Source organism: Xiphophorus couchianus, chromosome 10 (genome assembly GCF_001444195.1).
Source record: "Xiphophorus couchianus chromosome 10, X_couchianus-1.0, whole genome shotgun sequence".
Classification (NCBI taxonomy): domain Eukaryota; kingdom Metazoa; phylum Chordata; class Actinopteri; order Cyprinodontiformes; family Poeciliidae; genus Xiphophorus; species Xiphophorus couchianus.
Window position 1 is genome coordinate 14134328 of NC_040237.1, and position 23444 is coordinate 14157771.

A 23444-nucleotide genomic window follows, 5' to 3' on the forward strand; every position below is an offset into this window, starting at 1 on the left:
CATGGCTCGGTGAGGTCTTTGTGTGGTTTGTTTTTCTTTGTTAGACGTGTTCCTACTCGCCTAGACCACGCTGATTACATTTCATGAGCTCTGCAGGCGAGTTGTGAAAATTAAATATAGGTAGACAAATAATGTACTTGCATCAGATTCACATTGACTGCCTAGATATATATATAAAAAAAATCAATAATAAAGTCTAAATTAATAGAAATCTGTTAAAAGGGATATTTCTTCATTTAAAACTACTTATCTGAATTTATTTACAGTTGTATAAACAAAATACAGCCTCACCTAGAAGCTATGTTCAGATTGTTCAATTGAATAATAATGGTATTTAATATAACTAAAATTAGTTATTTGGTTAGCAAATGTGAAAAATGATCCACTCTCAGAGAAAAGTTCATAGAAGTAAAACGACATCTGTAGTCTACAAGGAGTTAAGGTAAGGTGCTATTAAAATTTAAAACGTTCCTGTAGTAGATAACCATTCATACTATTTTCATTTTACATAAATCTTTATTAACTCAAGGCTAGTTGGAGAGGGGTCAAGGTCAGTGTGGACTTGTACGAAATTAAAAGACTTTGAACGTAGGTAACATTTGCATTTGATGGTTAATTGTACAGAAACCAATTGAAATTTACATGGGAAATAGAGGTCGGAAGCAATGCACTACTTAAAGGTCGTCTCATCGTAAACATGCATTGAGAATATGCAAATGTTCTCTAGTTGAAGTCCAACACATTTTCTCAGTACATGCAATATTTTGGGACTTTTTGCACCAATTAACTTTTTTGTCAATTGTCTGACAAAAACACTAAAGCTTGTTTGATGAGAGCAGAGTCCACCTGGGTCTCGACTTCTCTGAAACAAGTCATTAGAATTGGCTGCCAGGTCCAACTCATCTGAATCGGCACAAATTGGAAAATTTTTTAACTATAAGATTTTAATAGCTTGGAATGTTTTTTTGTTTTTTTTTTGTACAAAAATCAGCTAAACTGCCTTTTACAGACATGTTCTTAGAATCTGGAAATTCCATGTTATGGTGCGTTCATGTGTTACGTGCGTCACAAACCGCGTCCAACGCTTCAAGTTCGACACGTGTGCACTTTGAATGCAGACGCTTGACATTTTGCTTTACGCCTCATGTTTCGTGCGTCTGGTTTACATTCAAAGTCTACGTGGAGGCGCATCGAGGGAGCGTCAGACGCGCCAGCTCTAGCCGCCATTTTTCATTGGACGCTCAAAACGCTCCAAACGGTTCAAATTACTCCATGCTAGATGCTCAAAGCGCGCCTCCACAGCCCCTGATGCGCCTCCACATAAACTTTGAATGTAAACCAGACATGGCCGACATTCAGAACGCGTTTGGGGTGAACGCACCATTAGGGAAAATGAAGGTCCCTTGAAAATTGTGTTAGTAGAGCTGCTTAGCAAAGATAAATTTTATGATGACTGACACACAAAGTACCATTGTGAGTAGGTGCTATTGACAGTTAATTTCTATCTAACTTCTCCTTAATTAAAAGAAGAGGAAGAATCCCATATGGGTATTTTAGCAAATCTGGCAGCTGTCTGTTCTTTGTCATTACAGCCCACCTCTGTCATGTTTTGAAAGTAAAAATTGTTGAAATCTAACCTAAATTGTACAAAACCACAAAGTTCATTAAGTCATTTTGTACTAAGCAAAGATTAAGCCAAAATGTAAAAAGCTAAAACATTAGTATAGCTTGAAAACCATAATTTAGATGTACACTCCATCCATCTATTGTCTATATTTGCTTCTTCGTGCAGGTTTGCTGGTGTCTATTTCCAGCAGCCATTAGGCAGGAGGCAGGTTAAACCCTGAAGAGGTTGGTAGACCATCAAGAACAATTTCTGAAAACTCAATGCAAAAAAGCTGACAACAAAACTCACACGCAAACTACGATTACAATAGGTTTCCTCAAGGAATCAAGTTTGCAAGGCTGGATTAGAAGCCTGAGCTGATACTTTAAATTGAAACAGGAAATAAATTCTTGCCATTTTTCTCTTGATATCCTTATTCTCTCTTAGGAACTGCCAAAAGAAGATCGAATATATATATATATTTTAAAAAGAGTTCAGGTACAATAATGATTGCAAAATGCAGAGTAAATCGGTTCTTGGCACTTACACTGGACAGACTAGTGGTCACCAGAACAATGTAACTAAGCAATGGCAGCAGGTGACGGGCCTTGATAAACAATATTTTCATTTACATCACCTATGGTTCAGTTCATGTGGATTGGTCAAGACTTCAAGCACAAAACCGTATTATTGGGTTTTTTCTAAAATTATTCTTGCACATTTGGTCAAACTGGTCAAACTAAAGATGAGTGGATAAAATCAGCTGGTTGTTACAAAACAAGCAAAGTCTGTACTATTTAGTCAAACATAAAAATTCAGGGAGGTGCTGTGGTGGCGCAGCGGCAAAGCACGACCCCCATATAAAGCCTTAGTCCTCATGGCGGTAGTTGCAGGTTCGATTCCCGGCCTAGCCACATTTGCCACATGTCTTCCTCCTCTCTCATTACCTTCTTTCCTGTCAAACTGCTTTCAAATAAAGGCCACTAGAGCCAGCAAAACCTTTAAAAATTCAAAGACAGCTTATTAAAAAAGCTCAGCAACATGGGTGAAATGCAAGACATCAGAAATGCAAATTAAACACTAGAACACCAAAGATCCAAAGGTCAGATTCTCTCCCCTGTGGATACCGCTGATTGTACAATTTGAAGAACAAATGACAAAGGTTTCATAAAGGACTGTTTACACAGAGTGGATTTTCATCATTTTACTCCTGATGTCTTCATCTGCAAAATCTCTTCTTGTCTTTTTAATTGCCCTCTCCCAGCCATCCACAGGATTTGATTTTTTATTATATTTTATGTTCTAAAAGCCGAACTCTACCTGCGATTCTGCAAAGTTCAGGAGTAAGTTGGTAGTAAATTTTGACCATTGGTCAGACACTGATGTTGGACAAAAAGGCTTCCGCTCTAATTCATTCCAGTTGGATCAAGATCTGGACTCTCTGCTGGCCAGTCAAGTTCTTCCACAGCAAATTTCACCATCCTCGCCTCGATGAGCCTTGCTTTGTGCACTAGTGTGCAGAAATGTGGGAGGAGCCATCCAATAGTAATTCCCAGATAGTTCAGCGAATGAAATTTTCCAAAATGTCAGGCTATGCTGGACAATTAAAATAGATCTTGAAGTAAGAGGGAAAACGCAACTTGCTATAAACAGCCTCAAGTTAGAATCAACTCTGCACAAAATTTAACACTTCAAACAATACAATTGAGGGAAGTGCCACTGTCTCAGCAACTACTAAGGTTCAGGCAGCAAGAATAGGTTCCTGCTACTAACTCTGCAGAAAGTTTAAGTGCCTCAGCATTTGGTGACTCTGGTTTGTGAATTGATTTAATTCAACTCAGTTCATTTTGATAGCGCCAATTCACAACAAATGTTGTCTTGAGACTCTTCACACAAAAAAAGTAATTTCAGTTCAATCATACATACATTCAAATCGATTCTAGTTAAACAGTGCAATAAGTTCAATTAATTATTCAGAGTAGTTTCAAAGTTTCTCTCTAAGGAAACCCAGCAGATTGCGTTGAGTCATTGACTTGCAGCATTCACTCCTCCTGGAGTTTATGTCGTCTACCACTTCATGGTTGAGTTGCTGTCATTCTGAATCACTTCCACTTGGTCATAATACCTCCAATGGCTCACGATGGAGCATTTAGAGACAAGCAAATTTAATGACTGGACCATTAGCGATGGTAGGGTTGATCTTGTTATACACGTGTGGCCATGGAACAGAGTGAAACACCTGAATGCAATAATTTTGTAAGGCCCAACAAGTTTGTCCACAGGTAAAGAAACAACACAGAACCTAACTTCTAGAAAACATCCCTGTAGGATAGCTTTGTGCTGCCCTATCTTTGTGCCTTTGCTGGGAGTGAAAACCTCTTTGTCTCTGTTCTCTAAGCTGTAGCAACTCGTAACACAAGAGTTTTTGTACTTCTGGAACTGCTTCTGCTAAAGCTTGGTGTTGTTTACAGTCCAGGCTGCCAACTTTAAAGAGTCGGGTGTAGAGAAGCAGTTGGAGGGTTGTGTACCCGAGGTGTGTCGTGAACAGATCACTCACATGCCAACTCACTCTTTCAGCAGGACGTCTAGCCACAGGCCTGAGCCAGTTTGACATCTGAATTTTTAAAAATGGAGGATTTCAATGCAGGTCAGTGTAGTTTGGAGCCTTTTTTACATTCATAGAAATCCATGGGTCTGAATCTGCATGACAAACAAAGACGGGTTCAATCCACCACCTCTCCCCCCCACCGTATTCAAACATACCAAGGAATAGAAAAGAAACCACAGTAATAAGTTTGGCTTTTCAATTTACACTGATGTTTGAGCCCATCAGCATTTAAATGAAAATATGCGACTGCAATCAAACTGAATAATATGAATGGGAGAGCAGCTTAAAGTGTCAGAGGATAGATGTGATACTCTAACTCAGATTGAAGACATTGACCAGGAAAATAATGAGTTGTTTCTCGCCGACTTAAAATGCACAAGCATTATTTTATTACCCGTCGGCACTGCTTTTTCTAGCAAACATGAACCGAGGCTAGGAAGCCTTAACGTGGTATGTTTTGTTGTTCTCTGTATGGCTTTTGCGGCCAGACAGTGCTGTCAGTGAGAACGCTCAGATCGACATGTCTGAATGTTAAACAGACGTTTTCTTTTCAGACTTCAGCAGTGGCGCACAAAGAGTGTAGTCCAGATATTTTAAGAATCAGCTTATTCTTCAGTTCTCAACAGAAAGTTGAGCTGAACGTAGAGGAGATATTTATATATTTCTCTTTTTTCCTGTTCTGTTAAATGTACACTGTCGCGGGTTTCTTATTTTATAGGTCAGGACATGACATTGGTTCTTAGTCTACCCACATGTCCAATGTGTTGGACAGAGTAACACTGGGGAGCTTGGCTGAGTTTTATTTAAATCTCTTGAACCACGAAGTTCAACTTCTTGCCAGCCACCTCGTTTGCCTCTTGCCTGCTACAGCCTCAACCTCTGTCCAGCACTGGAACACCAGCAGGACAATCAGCAGCAGAACGCCATGTGGCAGGAACACACCGTTTCTCTACCGGTGGTCGACTGAAAACATGAACACATCATGTTTAGTCGTATGTTGATCTCATCTGTGGCGGAAAAAAAACAGAACTTGTGAACTGGACTGTGGAGTAATTCTCATAGCTGTATTTACGTTAACCCTGAAACTGAGCAAACTAGAATTTTGAGAAAAAACATTCATTTAATAGAAACATGCCACAAATTCATGTTTTTGATAAAAGCTATTTGTGTGAGATGTTGGTATTTTTTTGGCTGTATCAAAATAGAAGTATCTCACAAAACAGCTTCCTACAGATGGAGAAAGCTGGGCAAATTTTTATGCACAACTCTTTAAAATTATCATCCACAAACTCAAATAATATAACATTCTCCTGTCGTAACAGGAGCCATTAAATTCCTTCTGTTGTAATGAGTGGTAAGCAGATATCTCAAGGAAAAGTGGGAAAAAAAAGAGAGGATTTTAATTACATGGCTTCAAATAAGGATCTTGAAGATTAAATTTCTAAGCATGAAATAAATGAGTGCAACTTGAGTGTGAACAGAGATAATTATTGCCATTGTGAGTGCAGTGAGCTTCTAAAAAGAGGACAGAAGCTGCTATTTCTACGGCTGGCTGCTCAGAGTGCGCCCTGTGCCCAGCAAGCAGGACCTAACCCCAGTTATTTGGGATAATCCACAGATTGTAGGCAGCTAGCAGACATTTGTTTTATGACAGATGCCAGAGTCAGATAAACATTTAATTAGCAACTCGTCAGCTGTGTCAAAGCTAATTACTCCGTCCTCCAGCCAGAGCCAAAACCCGACTCGCTCTTCTCACAGCCGTCCTAGTTGGCGGCTCGAGTCTGCTGGCTGCTGCGGGGGTGGGGTGGAGGGGGGTGGAGGGAGGGAGGGTGGGGATGGTGGGTGAGGGTAGGGGAGTAACGTAAGGTAAGGTAAGGTCCGGCCCAAACACTCCAACGCTCCTCGCTTCATACAGTCTGAGCGAGCCGAGGAGTACGAGTCAGGCACAATTACAGGCTGAGACACCACCGTGCAATTTGTCAGCACATCTGTTGTGAAAATTAATGCTAGCAGCACTTTGGTTGTCACGGCAGCAAAGCTCTCTCCGTCAGGAGTGTGATGGGGATTTTAGGGGTGGGTAGTGCAAACACTGTCTGGTTGTCAAGTCGTTACTGGAAGGTGTGGGGCAAAAACAGTAACAAAGATCACCCATGTGACACTCTGCTGGTACACGGGTAATGGATGACAGAACCAAAAAAGAAAAATAACTTTTTCAGGGGACGGGGGCTTTGAGAGGTAATGTTGTTCTGCATCACACCAATTATGCACATGTGCTGCTGATGGAAGTTATTATCAACCAGCATTAACCCTCTGGGGTCCCTTCATTTTGTGCTCCATCTGCGTTCCTTGGACACTAAGGACTGCCATAGAAATATTATGTATGGGCATGTTTTTGCAGCATTTTCTATGAATGTCATTTATACCTTCCACACAAAAATATTCATGAAATTTGTACCCCGTAAATGCCATTTTTAGTGACAAAAGTCTCGTGCTTAAGCAAAAAAAAAAAAACATAGATCCGATTCCCAACACATAAAGGTAAATATTAGATTAATAATACATGAGAGAATATCTATACCTAGTGGAAAACAAGAGAACGACTTTCTGTAAGGAAAACACAGGCATAGAAAAACATGAAAAGTTATTTTAAAAAGAAGAAAACCAGTTTAAATTACATTTATGATTTAACTGTGCAGACAAGCAAATATTGGACAAATATGATGTTTCCAGTAAGTTCCCACAGGAAGTTCCTGCAGGATTTGGGATACGCTGAAGATGTTTCACTTGAGTTTGTTGAAAACAATTATTTCCTAACACGTGACGTTTGCCCATTAAATGCTATAAACTTAAAGTTTGGATTATCTGAAAGTGAGTACGTCACATCTCTGCACACTTCCAATCGATGATGTCACGACATTTGAGTTAAAGCCACAGTGCGTCCGCATGTAACGTGAAGAAGAAATCAAAAGAAAGAAGCCATGTCCCGAATCCCTCAGAACTCTGGTTCATTCTTTGATGTCAACAATTACATATGCAGGTAAATTTCATGGGAACGTCCAATTCTTGTACTGTTTATGAAGGAAACGGGTTCCATTTCTCAGAGTTTAGCATATTTTGCGCAAAATGCAAAAAATAATCTCCAGAACAAAAGGAAAAGCTCTTTCGAGGATGTTAACCGAGGTTGGCAGGAGAGTGACAGAGTCAAAAATCCAAAGCGTTTGTCCAAAACTACCATCGTTACAATCAGAGTACGAAAGGGGAAAACCAGCTTTTGTAGAAACCTGTTAGTTGACAGCAAGTAAAAAAGGGCTGAGAGGGCGAGTGGAGGGGTTCCTGCATCCTGTGCTAAAGACGAGCAGTCTATCCTTCAAATGACCACCACTGGGATAGTTACTGCTGCAATCGCAAGACACATTTAAAGGTCTCCAAGTGAGTTTGAAAATGTCATGTATTTCCTTTATGGTGAATGGCACATATCCAGAGAGTAAAGCTGCGTTTGAGCCATCGCCATGGTTATTGTTACTGCTGAGCCTTGCTAGCACGTTATCGCATTTTGTCCAAAGTTAGAACTCTGCTTGCTTGGATATCATACATACTGTGAAATCTCTATACCTTTCGCATTAGCCGTGCCGGACTGACCTGTAACCTAGCAACTGCTTGATACCTTATATCTCGCACAAGCAGGCCATTAAAGAAATCCACTTTTTCATTCCGAGCATGAACACTTTGGTAGATCCGTCCCCTCCCTCACTGCTTCACTCCACCAGCATCCACCCGGCAACGCACAAAATGATCCTCCAGCAGAAAACATGAATCATCACCGTTTGTGAACCTTTGCATAAAGGGGATTCATACAGTTAAACTTCTAAATAGCCCATAATTAGTGGCTTTTTGCAGCTCTTACCAATCTGGCCTTTATATTTCTCACCAGGATGGAAGCGTGTCTGCTGGAGTGGCTGGAGGACCTCCTGATCAAAATAAAGTTACTAACGATGACAGAAAAAGGTATTTGCCCCTTCACAGATTTCTTGTTTATTCTGGGGGTTTTAAAAAAGATTTTCTGTAAATAGACAGGAAATGGGGAAGAGAGAAAAGGGCAAGCTGGACCTGGGAGTCAAACCCAGGACAAGCGCATTGAAAACTCCAGCCTCCACACATGGGGTGCACCATGGAGACACCTGGTGCCCTTAATTTCTTCCTTTTTGAAGAAAAAAAAATTTCAGACTAACAAATCCTACAAGCACATAAATATAATCTGAGCTTAAACAAAATATTGTTTTCAGACAGGGAGTCCTACTGGCCCTATGTGAGGAACTGACTTCCTCCAAATCTCAATATAAGCCATGTCACTGGTTGTCGAACAAAAATCAAGTAGTTGCAATAACAGACGATGAGTTCTTTTTATTTATATCACTTACTGTATATAAGAATTCTACCACATTCTACTCTTTTAGTAGTAATTTAGTAATTGTTCATGTTCTTCCAAAATTTGAGTGTTTTCAAGCAAGACTTGGGTCAGACCTCAGCATTTCAGTCGGATTTAAGTCCATAATTTGACAAGCTGGCGGTTAAATTTCTTTAGATCGGGGCATGATGTGGGGCACCTTTCTTAAAAAGATTGTTTCATCTTCTTACATTTGTAAGAGTTTCCATTTAAAGTCTTTTGTATTCTACAGATCAGACAGAAATCACGCCTCAGTGTGACAAGTAAAACTGAATAGTGAAGCAAAACATGATAATTAAACAGGAATAATTAAAACCACTTTTCATTCAGCACGTTCTCCGTCTGTAATATCAAAATATGCTTAGTGACGTGCGTGACATATCTGTTAAGTATTTTAAAAACCACTGTAATCTCTGAAAATATCTCACCTGCAATCGTGGCAGGATCCATTTCCGAAGTGGAACCTGAAGCCGTTGTTCGGAAGATGCACATAAATTGTGTCACCCTGCATCACTGCTCTTCCTCCTCCTCTTCCTCCTCCTCATGTGTCTCTGAGCACATTGTTAAGACTCTCCAGTAACCAGATAAGGGAAGACGCCAGGGAACCTGGGCTCAGGCACTGGGAGAACAAGAAAGACAGGAAGCAGATAGAGGGGAGTTTTAAGCCTGGGATGTACTGTAGCATGTGTGCATGTCTCTGCTCTACATGAGGATATATCTTTGAGGCTCCATACTTTGTTTGTTTCATCTTGAACAGGAAGGAGAGAGGACAAAGAGAAAACTGGAAGGAGGACGAGAGTAAAGAAAAGAGTCGGTCTAAAGACTTAGGGGAGGAAGAAGTGGGAAGGAGGGAACTGGAAACACGAGATAGGGAGGAAAAAAGCACATTGGTGCTAAAATTGGATATAGCATATGAAAATAAAAGCACAAGTACAATCTGGAATGGCATGATAAAGAATCTTTATTTTCAAACTTCTTGAAAGCGAGAGCAATAATTGTGAATTACATGTGCGAGTATTAAGAGATCAAAAGAGCTGATTATAGAAAATAAATCTTGTGCTTCAAAATGAAAATCCATTCCACACATGATTTTATGGCATTCCCAAAATTACAGTTGGCTCAATAAAGTATCAGTCGTTCACTGACACGTATGCAACTAGGTTATTGGAGCTTTTTTTTTTTTAATTTTCCCTCTATAAGAATCGCTTCCTTTTCCACTTGAGCTATGTTGGGTTCATGCCAAAAAGAATTTAAAATGGTCTCTCTTTTTTTTTTTTTACATCCCAGTTTTCTGGAACTTTAACAGAATGGTTTTATGGAGAAATATTGTGTATTTTTATAAAAGCATGATCTTGACTAGAAAGTGTAATTAATATTCAGATTAGTTGCTTGTTTCTAGTCGCATAGCATAGATTTTTTTTGTTAGGCGTTTCAGGTCACGTTCTGACATTTGGCTGAACTCTTGCAGCAAGCTGAGCAGAAGGATGTTCTGCAGAATAAAACTAGAAAAAAGGCTGAATTTGTGCAGTTTACATTAATAAAACAGTGTGTGGCAGACAGTGAATTACACTAAAGAAGAGAGAGCAGAATCAGAGCTGACTGGATATTTAATCAATCAAGATGGCGGCATATGGAAACAACCACCTTCCCTCTGTGAGCCCAGCTCAGATTTAGTCAAGACTAATCTGTACACAGATGATATTTCTAATGTTTGAATATTTACTGTTATATATTTAATGTTGACTTATCTTCCCATAATATAAATCTGTGCAAAACACATTTGATACTATTGATCTGTATGCTTTGGGAAAAAAGTAATCATAAAACACCACCATGCTGAAGGTGACCTCACAGTTTGTGGAGCATTATATCTTCTAGTTAGTTAAAGTTAAAGCTCCATTTCCAAGAAGACTTTGGTTTGTTAAAATGAAAACTGAATTATCTTCAAAGATGAGTTTCATTCCAGCCTGATTTCCAGTTTTCTTTGAGGTCTGACATGTAGTTTCCAATTGATCTTTTTTACTTCTAGATAATTTAATGCATAAAAGACAAAACGTGCCTGAAGTTCTTTGATTGACGCAGGTTTAAATTTAACAGAAGATAGAGTAATTAAAAGAATATCATCATTTATGCATATGAAATAATGCCTCAAAGTACGCAATGTCAGTTAAAAAGTTCATAGACAGACAATGCTGAGATTTATACGTTGTAATGCAGTTAATAAATCAGAAAAAAAATATTTTAAATATTCAATGTTTGCCCTGCCTATCACAGATGTCAATTAACAGAATATTTTCTAGAACTGGTAATATTGATTCCTGATTGATCAGTGTACACACTAGTAATAGAAATGGAATAAAAAACCCTGCTATCACTTTAATTCACTGCAATTTAATTTAGTGCAACGAAATAAAAGGCTGTCTTTTAACTGAATAATTTCTACTTTCTCGCTACAAACTATTTGGTTTGGAAATGATTTCAGTTGTTCACCCTGTCGGCACCCTCAGTGTGGCGTCCCTAAAAACAGCTATGTCTGCAGAAGCAACGCCACGCCAGCTAGAGTCCACTTGGAGGGCTTTTCTTTGGTCTTAAGGTTAAAGGTCCACACATATGTGGGTCCCCTCTGACGGGTTTTATAGACGGGACACTGGTAGATGTTTCTGCTTTCCTGTTTGTCCACTGGAATGGCCCTGATGAAGATGACCGGCATGGTTGGGGTGAGCTCTTTCAGACGCGCATCGACGATCAAGCCAGTCTGAAACAAACAGAGAAGGGAGAAGATGTGAGGCGAGGATGAAGGCTTGTTATCACGCCAAACAAAAACAGCTAGAAAACCGTAGGAAGTTTTAGGTCTTCCAAATACAAGGGTGAGGCGTCAATGTTGCACACAAAAAAAGACATCGGGATCAGATTAATTAATTTCTGATTCACTAATTCAACTCCATGCCATGAAAGGTTTGTCCAGACATGACATGAAGAAAGCCAGTGTCCAAAACATTGGCTTTCTTTGCCACAGATTAACTTTTCTTTGGTAATTCCTGCTCTGTAATCAAGAATGTCTCTTACATATTTCAGCTTTTTCTTTTCACGAATTTCCTTTCTGAAAGACTTAATTTAGGATGCAGAGTTGGCTTCTGTCTGAACAGCTTAGATTTACTTAATCTATTTTATTTTCCAGTTACTTGTATTTTTAATTATTAGCACATGGAACTTCTGTAAATGGTTTTGTCTTTTATTTTACTAACATGCCAAACAATGATAATTTGGAGATTACTTTCACTGGATTTCATAGCAGCAATACATATGCATGTCACATTTTTAGGTCTTTATTGGTACATAAAGGTTGCATCATTTTCCTTTAAATTCAAAACCATGCACAACTTTGTTTTGGTCAGTCACAGGAAATCCTAATGATAAATACATTGACGTCTGCAGCTGTAACTCCGCAAAGTCTGGAGAAAAAAAAAAAAAAAAAGGGTATGAATACTTCCACAAGGTGCTTCGACTAATAGCGATTAACCCGAACGATTTTTGACTTTGCGTTTCAGAAGGCAGCGTTGCGGCAGCCCTGGAAAAGCTGTGAGAGTTCGATTCAAAGTCAGCCTGCTCCCACAACATCCTCACTAAACACAGTGAGTCTAAGTGGTCTGTCTCATTAATTAATCCTTCTACACTTAGCGCCTGACAAACACAAGTTTCTCCATGAATGCGCAGCGACTTTCAGGAAGGAATATAAATCCCGATGACTTTGGTAAAAGCCGAGAGGACAAAGCTTTAATTGCTTCTGCAGTGGCTCTCGAACTTTAAAGATGTGTTAAATACTGTACCCCCAAACGTACGGGTTTGTTTGGGCCCAAATAAGTTATTTGGGCTCCTTGTGACGCACTATAAAATTTTTAATGACCGTTTTAAAAAAAAATTATACTGTCAGGTCTCCCAACATACTGACGGAGCAAAGTATTTATTACAAAGCTGAAGTACTCAGGACCAATAAAAGCGCTCCATTTACATAAATACATATTGTTCCGCAGTGTAACGCCTGCATCTTTCTGTGCAAGGTGCAGCATTCAGCTGTCTTTGATGCATAACCCCCGATGAATGAGACGCGCACCTCATTAATATAGACGAGTAGGTTTATCATAAATCTCTGACTTTTATTGCTTCATAGAACTGTGTCCAGATGGAGTGCTGCTCGCTCTCTTCGCCAGTGGCACAGAGCCGGCCTTCGGGGCTGAGAGGAGGATGTATGCAGAGGAGAGGAGACGACGAGTGGAGGATGTTGGAGTACGAGCCTGGCCTGTCTCTCCGCCTGTCTATTTGAGCGCGCCTCCAACTTTAATGAAGAAAAAAAAACACTCCTCTAAAGTGTGATCTAAGTGTTCGAGTGCACACTCTGCACATTCCCTAATTAAGAAGTCTACGGGGATACTCCTTGAAAGCTTGGTGCACATACAGTGGTTGAGTGTATGTAGATAGATGGAGTCCTGGGAAGCTGAGTAATGCACTGCACTCCAACAGCTGAACACAAGCAGGATTTAAAGCGGAAACTGGAGCCACAAAGGGAACGCTGAGACACTCCTTGGGGTTCATCCCAGAGTTAATTTACTTGACTCTGTTTAAAGGTGCATTTTGAAGTTAACTCACCTTGTGTTCCCATGTCTGTGCTGCATCATCAAAAAGTACAGTGCAGGTACTTATACTGCAATGTAACTCGTGCTTTTTACAGTCGTTGTAAAAAGAAAGGGGGCCCTATTTCAATCCTAGAGTTTCATAAATCAGAACGTAGTACCTATGATCTGGTTTTAACCGGGTTTACCAGGTAAATGTCAGGTTCAATTTATTCTTGAGGGCACAAAAATACACCACTGATTCCATTTTGTCCTTTTTTTTAAAACAATAACAAACAAAAGAGGAAAAACTTTATTATCAATAACTAAGGAATCTTTGTCTGTTTGACTTCATCAGACTCATTATTATGACGGAGTTCCGTTAAACTTTTCCTTATAAAGTTTCTCCAGGTCATTGAGTTTTATGAGACTGAGGTCTGGATTTTGTCTGGATGCATTTGCAACACATTGATTATTTTCTTTCTCAACCACTCTATTGTTTATGTGAAGCTGTGTTTGGAATCTTTCCTCTGTTGATAACTCAATTTGGGTCAAACTTTAGCTGTCAGACTACAGAATATTTTCGTATACAGTTGGTATTTGAATCCCAGCTCCTATGTAAACAAAACAAGGAGCAACTTGATATGGACTAATCTTTTGCCCAAGAACTGAAAAGACAAGGGAGAATAATATAGAGTGATGATATTTTAGGTGATTTTCTGATGCAGTGCAGTTGTGAGAAGAAAACTGATTAACAGAAAACATAGACAGGAAACCAGGGAAACAGACACTATCTGTGTTTCCATTACAATTGTGCACAAAACTTTGTCAATATTCTGCTAATGTCAAAAAACACAATGTTGTGATTGTGGTGTTTCCATTAAATAAGAGCCAGGATCAAAATCACATTAATAAGTTTGTTCATGCAGCACGTGAATAAAAACAGCTAATTCCTGTCGTTTCTTCTTTGTGGTTTGCACCAGTGGCAACATCAGGCTGCTGATCATGTGACTTGTGAGATGCAAAAAAATTGTTTCCATTGCAGTTCTGCAAAATAAATTAATTTTGATATGGACAAAAAAAATAAATAAATCACCTCATTCCAGCGCCAAAATGTTTTTTCTTTCTTTGTAAATATAGCACAATTACATGGTCAATGAAACGCAGCTATGGAAACCGGAAAAGTGTACAAACCAGAAGCAGAACACAACACAAAACAAAACAAAAAAATGACACAAAACTCAAGGACAGGCAGGTTTCAAAATAAATCAAGCTACAAGAGAGAAAAAACTTCTGCAACTCACATCGGGATATAGCTGCACTTAAAATATTTAAAGTGCACAAATGCATTGTGGAAAGTTAAATGAAAGAATGAACTGAACATGCACAAGTCATAAATCCATTAATAATAAATACAAAACAAAAAGTCCAATGATTTGTGGTGACTATAAATCACTCGTTAAAGAAAGTCTGTTGCTCCTTTTTCAGTTAAAAATCAATAAAGATCAGCTGTCAAATTCTAAATAAATCAGAAACAAGACCTTTCTGAGCATCTCCTGTGCGGTACCTGTGAGTCCCACCGTGCTCCTTCCATGAACAGTCCATGGATGTACGCTCCTTCACGAGGAGGAGAGCTGAAGTCCTCCCGGTTCTTCTTTGTGACATCACACTGCAGGCACATGTTGTTGAGAGGCCACTCGTTCCTGTCAGGAACGTAACAAAAACCAGTTATTCTGGTAAAGCTAGAGGATGTTTATTTAATTATCCTGACCAACTCTACCTTCTGGCCATGGCCTGCATGATGGCAGTGAGGAAAGACTGGGGGTTGAAGAAGCCAGCCAGCCACACCGCAGGGGGTAAGATGAAGTCCGCCGACCAGGTTTCAAGCTCCTTGATCCTGGCCAGGAGGTCGTTAAACCACAGAGCCAAACCGGACAGGGAGGGATACGCTCTCCTGGTCCAGCTGTCTGGCACAGCGTCCAGGAAGATGGCGTCCTGTAGATTCTCCATTTCGCTGGTCATGGTTAGCTCTCCCTGATCGGTGAACAGCACAAGACAGAGATGAGCTAAAATCTTTCACTTTTGTTTTTAAAAAGACAGAAAACACCTCTAGAAGGATACATCAACTAGGCACTAGTTAGTTCTGGTCAAAACCAGAACAGTGTTGATATTGACCCGTCCAATGAAGCTCAAGGTCCAACAATGTCCCCTCGTATTTGGAACACCACTGGGATGTTGAAACGGGTGAATAAAGAGGACCGTACAGAGAGGAGCTGGAAAGGTCGTTGAAATGTTCCTACATGCTCTCCTGGTTCTGTTTCAAGGCAACTGCAGGAAATCTGGACATTTTCAGGGACTCTTCAAAACCTTCTCCATTAACATTTTATTAAACTGCTGCCATCAGACAAAGGATAATAAAATCAAAACTGCTACACAGAGTTCTTCCTTGAGTTGTTCACATGCCGAACTGCTGGCAAGAATATGCACTTCACATTAATTCACTTATTTTATACTGTACTTTTTTATCTGTGTTTTCAATCATCCACTTCATGATTTTTCACTCTAAAATATCACAGATGTAAAACAAACTTTCTCATTTGAAATCCATAAAAACAAACTAACTCTGGTTATTTACTAATTGCAAGTGGCAGAAAGTTGTATTTGTGGTTTGATGCAGCGGGAAAAGACAAGTGTTTTCATTGCAGTTAGTCACACACCGTGGCACTGCTGTCATTCTAGTTCACATTGAGGCTGGTTGTTGTCACCTGAAGAATCTAATGTGGAACTAGCTCTTTGTGTTGTTTGTTATTGAGAAAAAGCTAAAAACCTCTTAAAGAAGTGATCTTGCCACCAGGAGTTCCCTATCTGACTTCTCGTCAACTCCTAATTGGAAATAAGTCTCGAAAGAGTTGAACATAAAAGATCAAGGATGAATGAGACAAGGTCACCAAAAAACTAGCCGATGCTGAAGGAAAACGCCATGATAAAATGTATGATGTGTAGCTAATGTGTGTGGCTTTCATTGGATCACTAATTTATCTCCCGTAATCCTCCCACCGTCCCGCCCAGCTCAAAAATCCTGACCAGTTATTAGCTTCCGACTGAAACAATATGTAACTGAGAAAGAGCATCAAGGCTAACACCCTGACAGCTCCTACTTATTCCACCATGCAGGCAAAACATGATTCCATTTTCTGCTACAATAGTCGGCACGACTTTTAAATCACTGAAGCAGTTTATTGAAGCTTGTAGAGCCGGGAGATCGAAGACTCATAACTCCTGAGAAACACGTTGACACATTTCCCCCCCGCCTGTCTTACTTTTTCTGTTCGGTGTTAACAGATGAGTCAGCCATGTATGACACATTGACACAGATGTCTCCTTGGTTTTATTCATCTCAAGCCACATATCCCAAACTCTGGTCTTGTAGCAGTTTCCACATGGGCACATGGGCTTTCTGTTCATATCTTTCTGATTTAACTTCTGTTTTTAAGTTTCTTTGACAGAGCAAGTTTAAAAATTGATGAATATAGATTAAACCTGAAACAACATGGTCACCTTATAGCCACACAAAGGTCGGCACAAAATTGAGCTGGTCATGGAAAACTCAGAGAGCTTTAATACCCCCCTCTTCTCTACTTAGATAAAACCATTCTGACCTTCAGTCCGAGGCTCAAGCCGTTGAGAGAGAGCCTGATCTCCTTGGTGAGGACGTTCATTCGCTCACACTCCTGCAGCGCCACCACTTGGTATGGAGTCCTCTCCTCGGCCTTCCCTAGCAGCTCCGCCATGTCAAACTGTTCTGGCAGCCTCTCCAAAATGTCTTCCAGGACCGAGCGCACCTGATAAGGAGGGAGAGAAAAGAAAACAAAACAGAGGTGAATGTCTCTTTAAGAATTTGACAAAAAAAAAAGAGGAGAGAGAGAGAGATGGACTGTCTGAGTCGGATAAACTCACACTTGCCAACACAGGCAGCCTGAAAGTTAGTTTCAGACAGACAATACTATAAATATTCATGAGGATATATTCTGCAGTGCCATCTTTTTTTCAACAAATTTCTATTTCTACAGTTTAATCTCTCCACAAAATCGATGCTCACGTCATTTTTGTGGGTAAGTGAGGAAAGATAATGTCTTCGTCAACAGTTTCTGAGAACAAGCAGCGTGAGCGATCAATCAGCGGATTAGGTGCTGAACAAAGGATACGAGGTCATCATATTTATTGGAATTTTCTGTTCGAATAGCTGATTTTGGGTCTGGCAGCCAGCGAATACTCTGAATACCGAGTGGGGCTCATTGATACTCTCTGCATGGCTGTTTGTTAAGACAGGAGTTCTTCGTCTTCTCGGCGAGAAAGGTCACATCATAACACATCGACGGATGGATACACACCAGGGCTCCACAGAACATTTAGCGGTAAAATGTTTGATCCCACAGGGCCATGTGACGAAGCAAGCCAATAACTCAGCCAGTCCAGTATATCAGTCTTTGGATTAATATATATATATATATATATAAAAAAGACAGTATGGTTACAAAAAAAAAATCAGTTTAATAAATAATCCAAGAGTACCGTGAGTTTGCTTTTTCACTAAATACACCCTGTAAAAAAGGAACAAAAATCAAATAAAAACACAAAGGAAGACTTCCCTCTCAAACATGGATTAGAGGGAAAAATAAGCAAACAAACAAAGAATTATTGGTAGAGGTATAGAAATACAAAAACATATCACCGCAAAGTTACAAATGCAGCTACAAAACAAAATCTTTATGGAAGGGAAATGGAAAGTGGTAAATAAACTGACGTAAGAAGATAAACAACCCAAGGGTAATTTTTGTACATTCTGAACCCATAATGGAAAACAAGACCCAGAAAAGGTCAAACAGTCTTTATCGAGCATAGTGATTAAAATAATGTGCGAGCAGGAACAGGGCCTGCTTCTTGGGGTCAACATTCAGGTCAGATTCTGCAAAAGACACAGGATGATGAGTGATGGATAAGGCAATTAGGAAGAACAGCTCAAACAGACAGAAAAGGTTTCCCGGACTTTCCTTGACTTTCCGACTTGGACGTGCTTTGTTGGAATACATGACGTTTTAGGAGAAATAGATGGGAAAACGTCTGTTTACCGGGAATTGTTTAATAGGTCCCTTCACAATCAGGTTAGCCAGTGCAGTGATTTATGGACTGGTGTAATATGGTCCATTTTCCTCATGTTGGTCAATGCAGCAGCATTTTTAAAGAACTTATAGTCTAACTTACTCAAAACACAAGCATCCTTTTTCTTCTGTGAGCTGTTTGGATAGTATGGTTTCCTTAAGTTTTGCAATAAAATTTAATTAGGCTGACTCAGTAATAGAGTTAATGTGGCTTTAAAAATGTAGATGAGTCCATATGGAGCTTTCTGGCATAATCTGCACAAAGTTAGCGAGTATGCTGATTCATACGCTTACTTTGAAGGCGTACAGTAGAAAGATAATATGGGCCGTATATGAACAGCTTTAGTGTTTAAGAGCTCATTAGGCGACACAGAGTCATATATTTTGCATTTAGGAGTTTCCGTTGAAGCTGAGGTGAAATAAAACAGCCAATTTGAACCAATTTTACTGAAATCCTGCATTAGATGGAAGTTATTATTGTGGTCCATAGTGTATACTTACAGAAAAAAAAAATCTGCTTTTGTCATTATGCCTTACAAGAACAGAGCAAGTGTGTAGGAATTAAAAGCAGTGAGATTTTGCTGTAATGCTTATGTAAGCAGCATAGCGGCGTCCATCTGGTGGAAATGCTGTCCTAATAGCATCACCTAAGCTTACTGCTCCTGAGGGATATCACTGACAGATTGGATTTCAGTGACATTTTAAGAGACCGTGTTTGGGAAGTGTTATGACAGAGCAGATATTTGACCACATTCTTTATTAGTTTTATATTTAAGTCTGGTCCATAATTATACTGACACAGAGCGAGTGAGTCACAGCTGACAATACAGTCGCTGTATGAGATTGAGGTTTACCCATCTCTGGGATGATTTACTTTTATCAGGAGGCTTTAATGGTTAATTTAAATATTTTTTTCCTTTCAGATTACACAGCTTCAAATATATATTACTTTTTATAAAAAAGCAAAAACTGGGTGAACATGATTAAATTTATTGTTAATCCTCTCCACCCATCCTAAAACGTGTTCATTTAGTTCGGATGTTTCTGAACTTCACCAGGTTAAGGCTGGTTAACTTCTTGTAAGTGTTCATGACTGACTACAGCTGGTTGCTTCATGATGTATCATGAAAATTATTTGTTTGAATTTGCTGATTGGATAAACTCACATGTAATACATTCTACAACTACAAAGAACATGACGGAGATCTAAGAAAGAAAACTAAAGATTTACAAGAGACAGGGACAGTCATTCAGTTTCTCGATTTGTTGACGCTTCGCTGTGGTCTGAAAAAGGGACCCAAGTCATAAGTTACAGATGAGAGAAATCTAGTTAGGATCCCAACTAGAACACGTGTAGACTAGAGCAAGTTCACAATAAATGTTAGCTTGCAGTCTATAGACTCAATAATGAGGAAAAAGAACAAGAAACCATTAACATTTAGAAATTGTAATGGCTTTCATGCAATTATGAGTCAGTCTGTATTGACCTATGAGACTGTTTTGTGTTTGATGTCAAGAATCTGAAAATACTACTATAAATACGTCAGCAAGAACATACTGTATATACATGCATACAAAGGTTGCAATTATTATTTTTTTTAAATTCAGTGACAAACATTTTTGCTCTTTCTGAACTTGGCTCAACTTGATGACTGCATGCGTAGATGACTGAAAGTAGAGTGAAGATCTTTAGAGTCCTCTATCCTTGATAAAGACAAGTACTGGCTGTGGTGGAGTGAGCATTACATAACTTAAGGTTAACATCCAACAAAATGTAAATACAAGGCAAATATGCTATACTTTGACTGTATAAGCAGAATAATGCAATGCAGAGACAACCAATTGACAACCAAGCAAAGACAGACATAACTTCTGTTTATGAGAGAGAAGGAAATACACCCAGTTATGTAGAAAGGAAACAATCTGAATCTAACTGATAATTTATGTTGGAAATCAAACCTCCCATGGGCCCACCACCCGTGGGAGGGGCCAAAGGGGTCGGGTGCACTGTGTGATGGGTGGCGGCCAAGGGAGGGGACCCTGGCGGTCCGATCCTCGGTTGCAGAAACTGGCTCTTGGGACGTGGAATGTCACCTCTCTGGTGGGGAAGGAGCCGGAGCTAGTGCGTGAGGTCGAGAGGTTCCGGCTAGAAATAGTCGGTCTCACCTCGACGCATGGCTCTGGTTCTGGAACCAGTCTCCTTGAGAGGGGCTGGACATACTTCCACTCTGGAGTTGCCCAGGGAGAGAGACGTCGGGCAGGAGTGGGCATACTTGTTGCTCCCCATCTCGGCCCCTGTACGTTGGGGTTTACCCCGGTGAACGAGAGGGTAGCATCCCTCCGCCTACGGGTGGGGGGACGGGTTCTGACTGTCGTTTGTGCTTACGGGCCAAACGACAGTTCAGATTACCCACCCTTTTTGGAGTCCTTAGAGGGGGTACTGGAGAGTGCTCCTCCTGGGGACTCCCTTGTTCTGCTGGGGGACTTCAACGCTCACGTGGGCAACGACAGTGAGACCTGGAGAGGCGTGGTTGGGAGGAACGGCCCGCCCGACCTGAACTCGAGCGGTGTTCTGTTGCTGGACTTCTGTGCTCGCCATGGATTGTCCATAACGAACACCATGTTCAAGCATAAGGGTGTCCATATGTGCACTTGGCACCAGGACACCCTAGGCCGCAGTTCGATGATCGACTTTGTCATCGTTTCATCGGATCTGCGGCCGTATGTCTTGGACACTCGGGTGAAGAGAGGTGCGGAGCTGTCCACTGACCACTACCTGGTGGTGAGTTGGCTCCGGTGGTGGGGGCGAAAGCCGGTCAGACCTGGCAGGCCCAAACGTGTTGTGAGGGTCTGCTGGGAACGTCTGGCGGAATCCCCTGTGAGACGGAGCTTTAACTCCCATCTCCGGCAAAGCTTCGAACACGTCCCGGGGGAGGTGGGGGACATGGAGTCTGAGTGGACCGTGTTCCGTGCCTCCATTGTCGAGGCGGCCGATCGGAGCTGTGGCCGCAAGGTTGTCGGTGCCTGTCGCGGCGGCAACCCTCGAACCCGTTGGTGGACACCTTCGGTGAGGGATGCCATCAGGCTGAAGAAGGAGTCCTATCGGGCCTTTTTGGCCTGTGGGACTCCGGAAGCAGCTGATGGGTACCGGCGGGCGAAGCGGCATGCGGCTCGGGCGGTTGCTGAGGCAAAAACTCGGGCGTGGGAGGAGTTTGGAGAGGCCATGGAGAAAGACTTCCGCACGGCTTCGAGGCGATTCTGGTCCACCATCCGGCGTCTCAGGGGGGGGAAGCGGTGCAGCACCAACACTGTTTATAGTGGGGATGGTGTGCTGCTGACCTCTACTCGGGACGTTGTGGGCCGGTGGGCAGAGTACTTCGAAGACCTCCTCAATCCCACCAACATGCCTTCCACTGAGGAAGCGGAGCCTGGGGACTCTGGGTTGGGCTCTCCAATCTCTGGGGGCGAGGTCGCCGAGGTGGTTAAAAAGCTCCTCGGTGGCAAGGCCCTGGGGGTGGATGAGATCCGCCCGGAGTTCCTTAAGGCTCTGGATGTTGTGGGGTTGTGTTGGTTGACGCGACTCTGCAATATCGCATGGACATCGGGGGCAGTTCCCCTGGATTGGCAGACTGGGGTGGTGGTCCCCCTGTTCAAAAAGGGGGACCGGAGGGTGTGCTCCAATTATAGAGGGGTCACACTCTTAAGCCTCCCTGGCAAGGTCTATTCAGGGGTCCTGGAGAGGAGGGTCCGTCGGATAGTCGAACCTCGGATTCAGGAAGAGCAGTGTGGTTTTCGTCCTGGTCGTGGAACACTGGACCAGCTCTACACCCTCAGCAGGGTCCTGGAGGGTGCATGGGAGTTCGCCCAACCAGTCTACATGTGTTTTGTGGACTTGGAGAAGGCGTTCGACCGTGTCCCTCGGGGAGCCCTGTGGGGGGTTCTCCGGGAGTATGGGGTACCGGGCCCTTTGATACGGGCTGTCAGGTCCCTGTATGACCGGTGTCAGAGTCTGGTCCGCATTGCCGGCAGTAAGTCGGGCTCGTTTCCGGTGAGAGTTGGACTCCGCCAGGGCTGCCCTTTGTCACCGATTCTGTTCATCACTTTCATGGACAGAATTTCTAGGCGCAGCCAAGGTGTTGAGGGGATCCGATTTGGTGGCCTCGGGATCTCATCTCTGCTTTTCGCAGACGATGTGGTCCTTTTGGCTTCATCAGATCGTGATCTGCAGCTCTCGCTGGATCGGTTCGCAGCCGAGTGTGAAGCGTCCGGGATGGGGATCAGTGCCTCCAAATCCGAGGCCATGGTCTTGAGCCGGAAAAGGGTAGAGTGCCTTCTCCGGGTCAGGGGGGGTGTCCTGCCCCAAGTGGAGGAGTTTAAGTATCTCGGGATCTTGTTCACGAATGGGGGAAGAAGGGAGCGGGAGATCAACAGGCGGATTGGCGCAGCGTCTGCTGTCAAGCGGGCGCTGTACCGGTCCGTCGTGGTGAAGAGAGAGCTGAGCCAAAAAGCGAAGCTCTCGATTTACCGGTCGATCTACGTTCCCACCCTCATCTGTGGTCATGAGCTTTGGGTCATGACCGAAAGAACGAGATCGCGGATACAAGCGGCCGAAATGGGTTTTCTCCGTAGGGTGGCTGGGCTCTCCCTTAGAGATAGGGTGAGAAGCTCAGTCATCCGGGAGGGACTCAGAGTAGAGCCGCTGCTCCTTCACATCGAGAGGAGCCAGTTGAAGTGGCTTGGGCATCTGGTCAGGATGCCTCCTGGACGCCTCCCTGGTGAGGTGTTCCGGGCACGTCCCACCGGGAGGAGGCCCCGGGGAAGACCCAGGACACGCTGGAGGGACTATGTCTCTCGGCTGGCCTGGGAACGCCTCGGGATTCCCCCGGAGGAGCTAGAAGAAGTGGCTGGGGAGAGGGAAGTCTGGGCCTCCCTTCTGAAGCTGCTACCCCCGCGACCCGACCTCGGATAAGCGGAAGAAGATGGATGGATGGATGGATCAAAGAAAAATTGTCTTGTGTTA

At 42.0% G+C, this 23444-nt stretch overlaps 1 protein-coding gene across 2 annotated transcripts in view; it reads right to left on the reverse strand.

Moving 5' to 3' along the window:
* Positions 1-9601: 9601 nt before the first annotated feature.
* dnah9 (dynein, axonemal, heavy chain 9) overlaps positions 9602-23444 on the reverse strand; it is a 163700-nt gene continuing 149857 nt past the window's right edge. For both annotated transcript variants that reach the window (XM_028030167.1, XM_028030168.1), the window contains 4 exons: positions 16925-17107; positions 15046-15299; positions 14833-14968; positions 9602-11413 (listed from right to left, as the gene is read on the reverse strand). In XM_028030167.1, the coding sequence (XP_027885968.1) occupies positions 11186-11413; positions 14833-14968; positions 15046-15299; positions 16925-17107 (801 nt within the window). In that variant the 3' untranslated portion in view covers positions 9602-11185. The remainder of the gene's footprint in view (positions 11414-14832; positions 14969-15045; positions 15300-16924; positions 17108-23444) is intronic.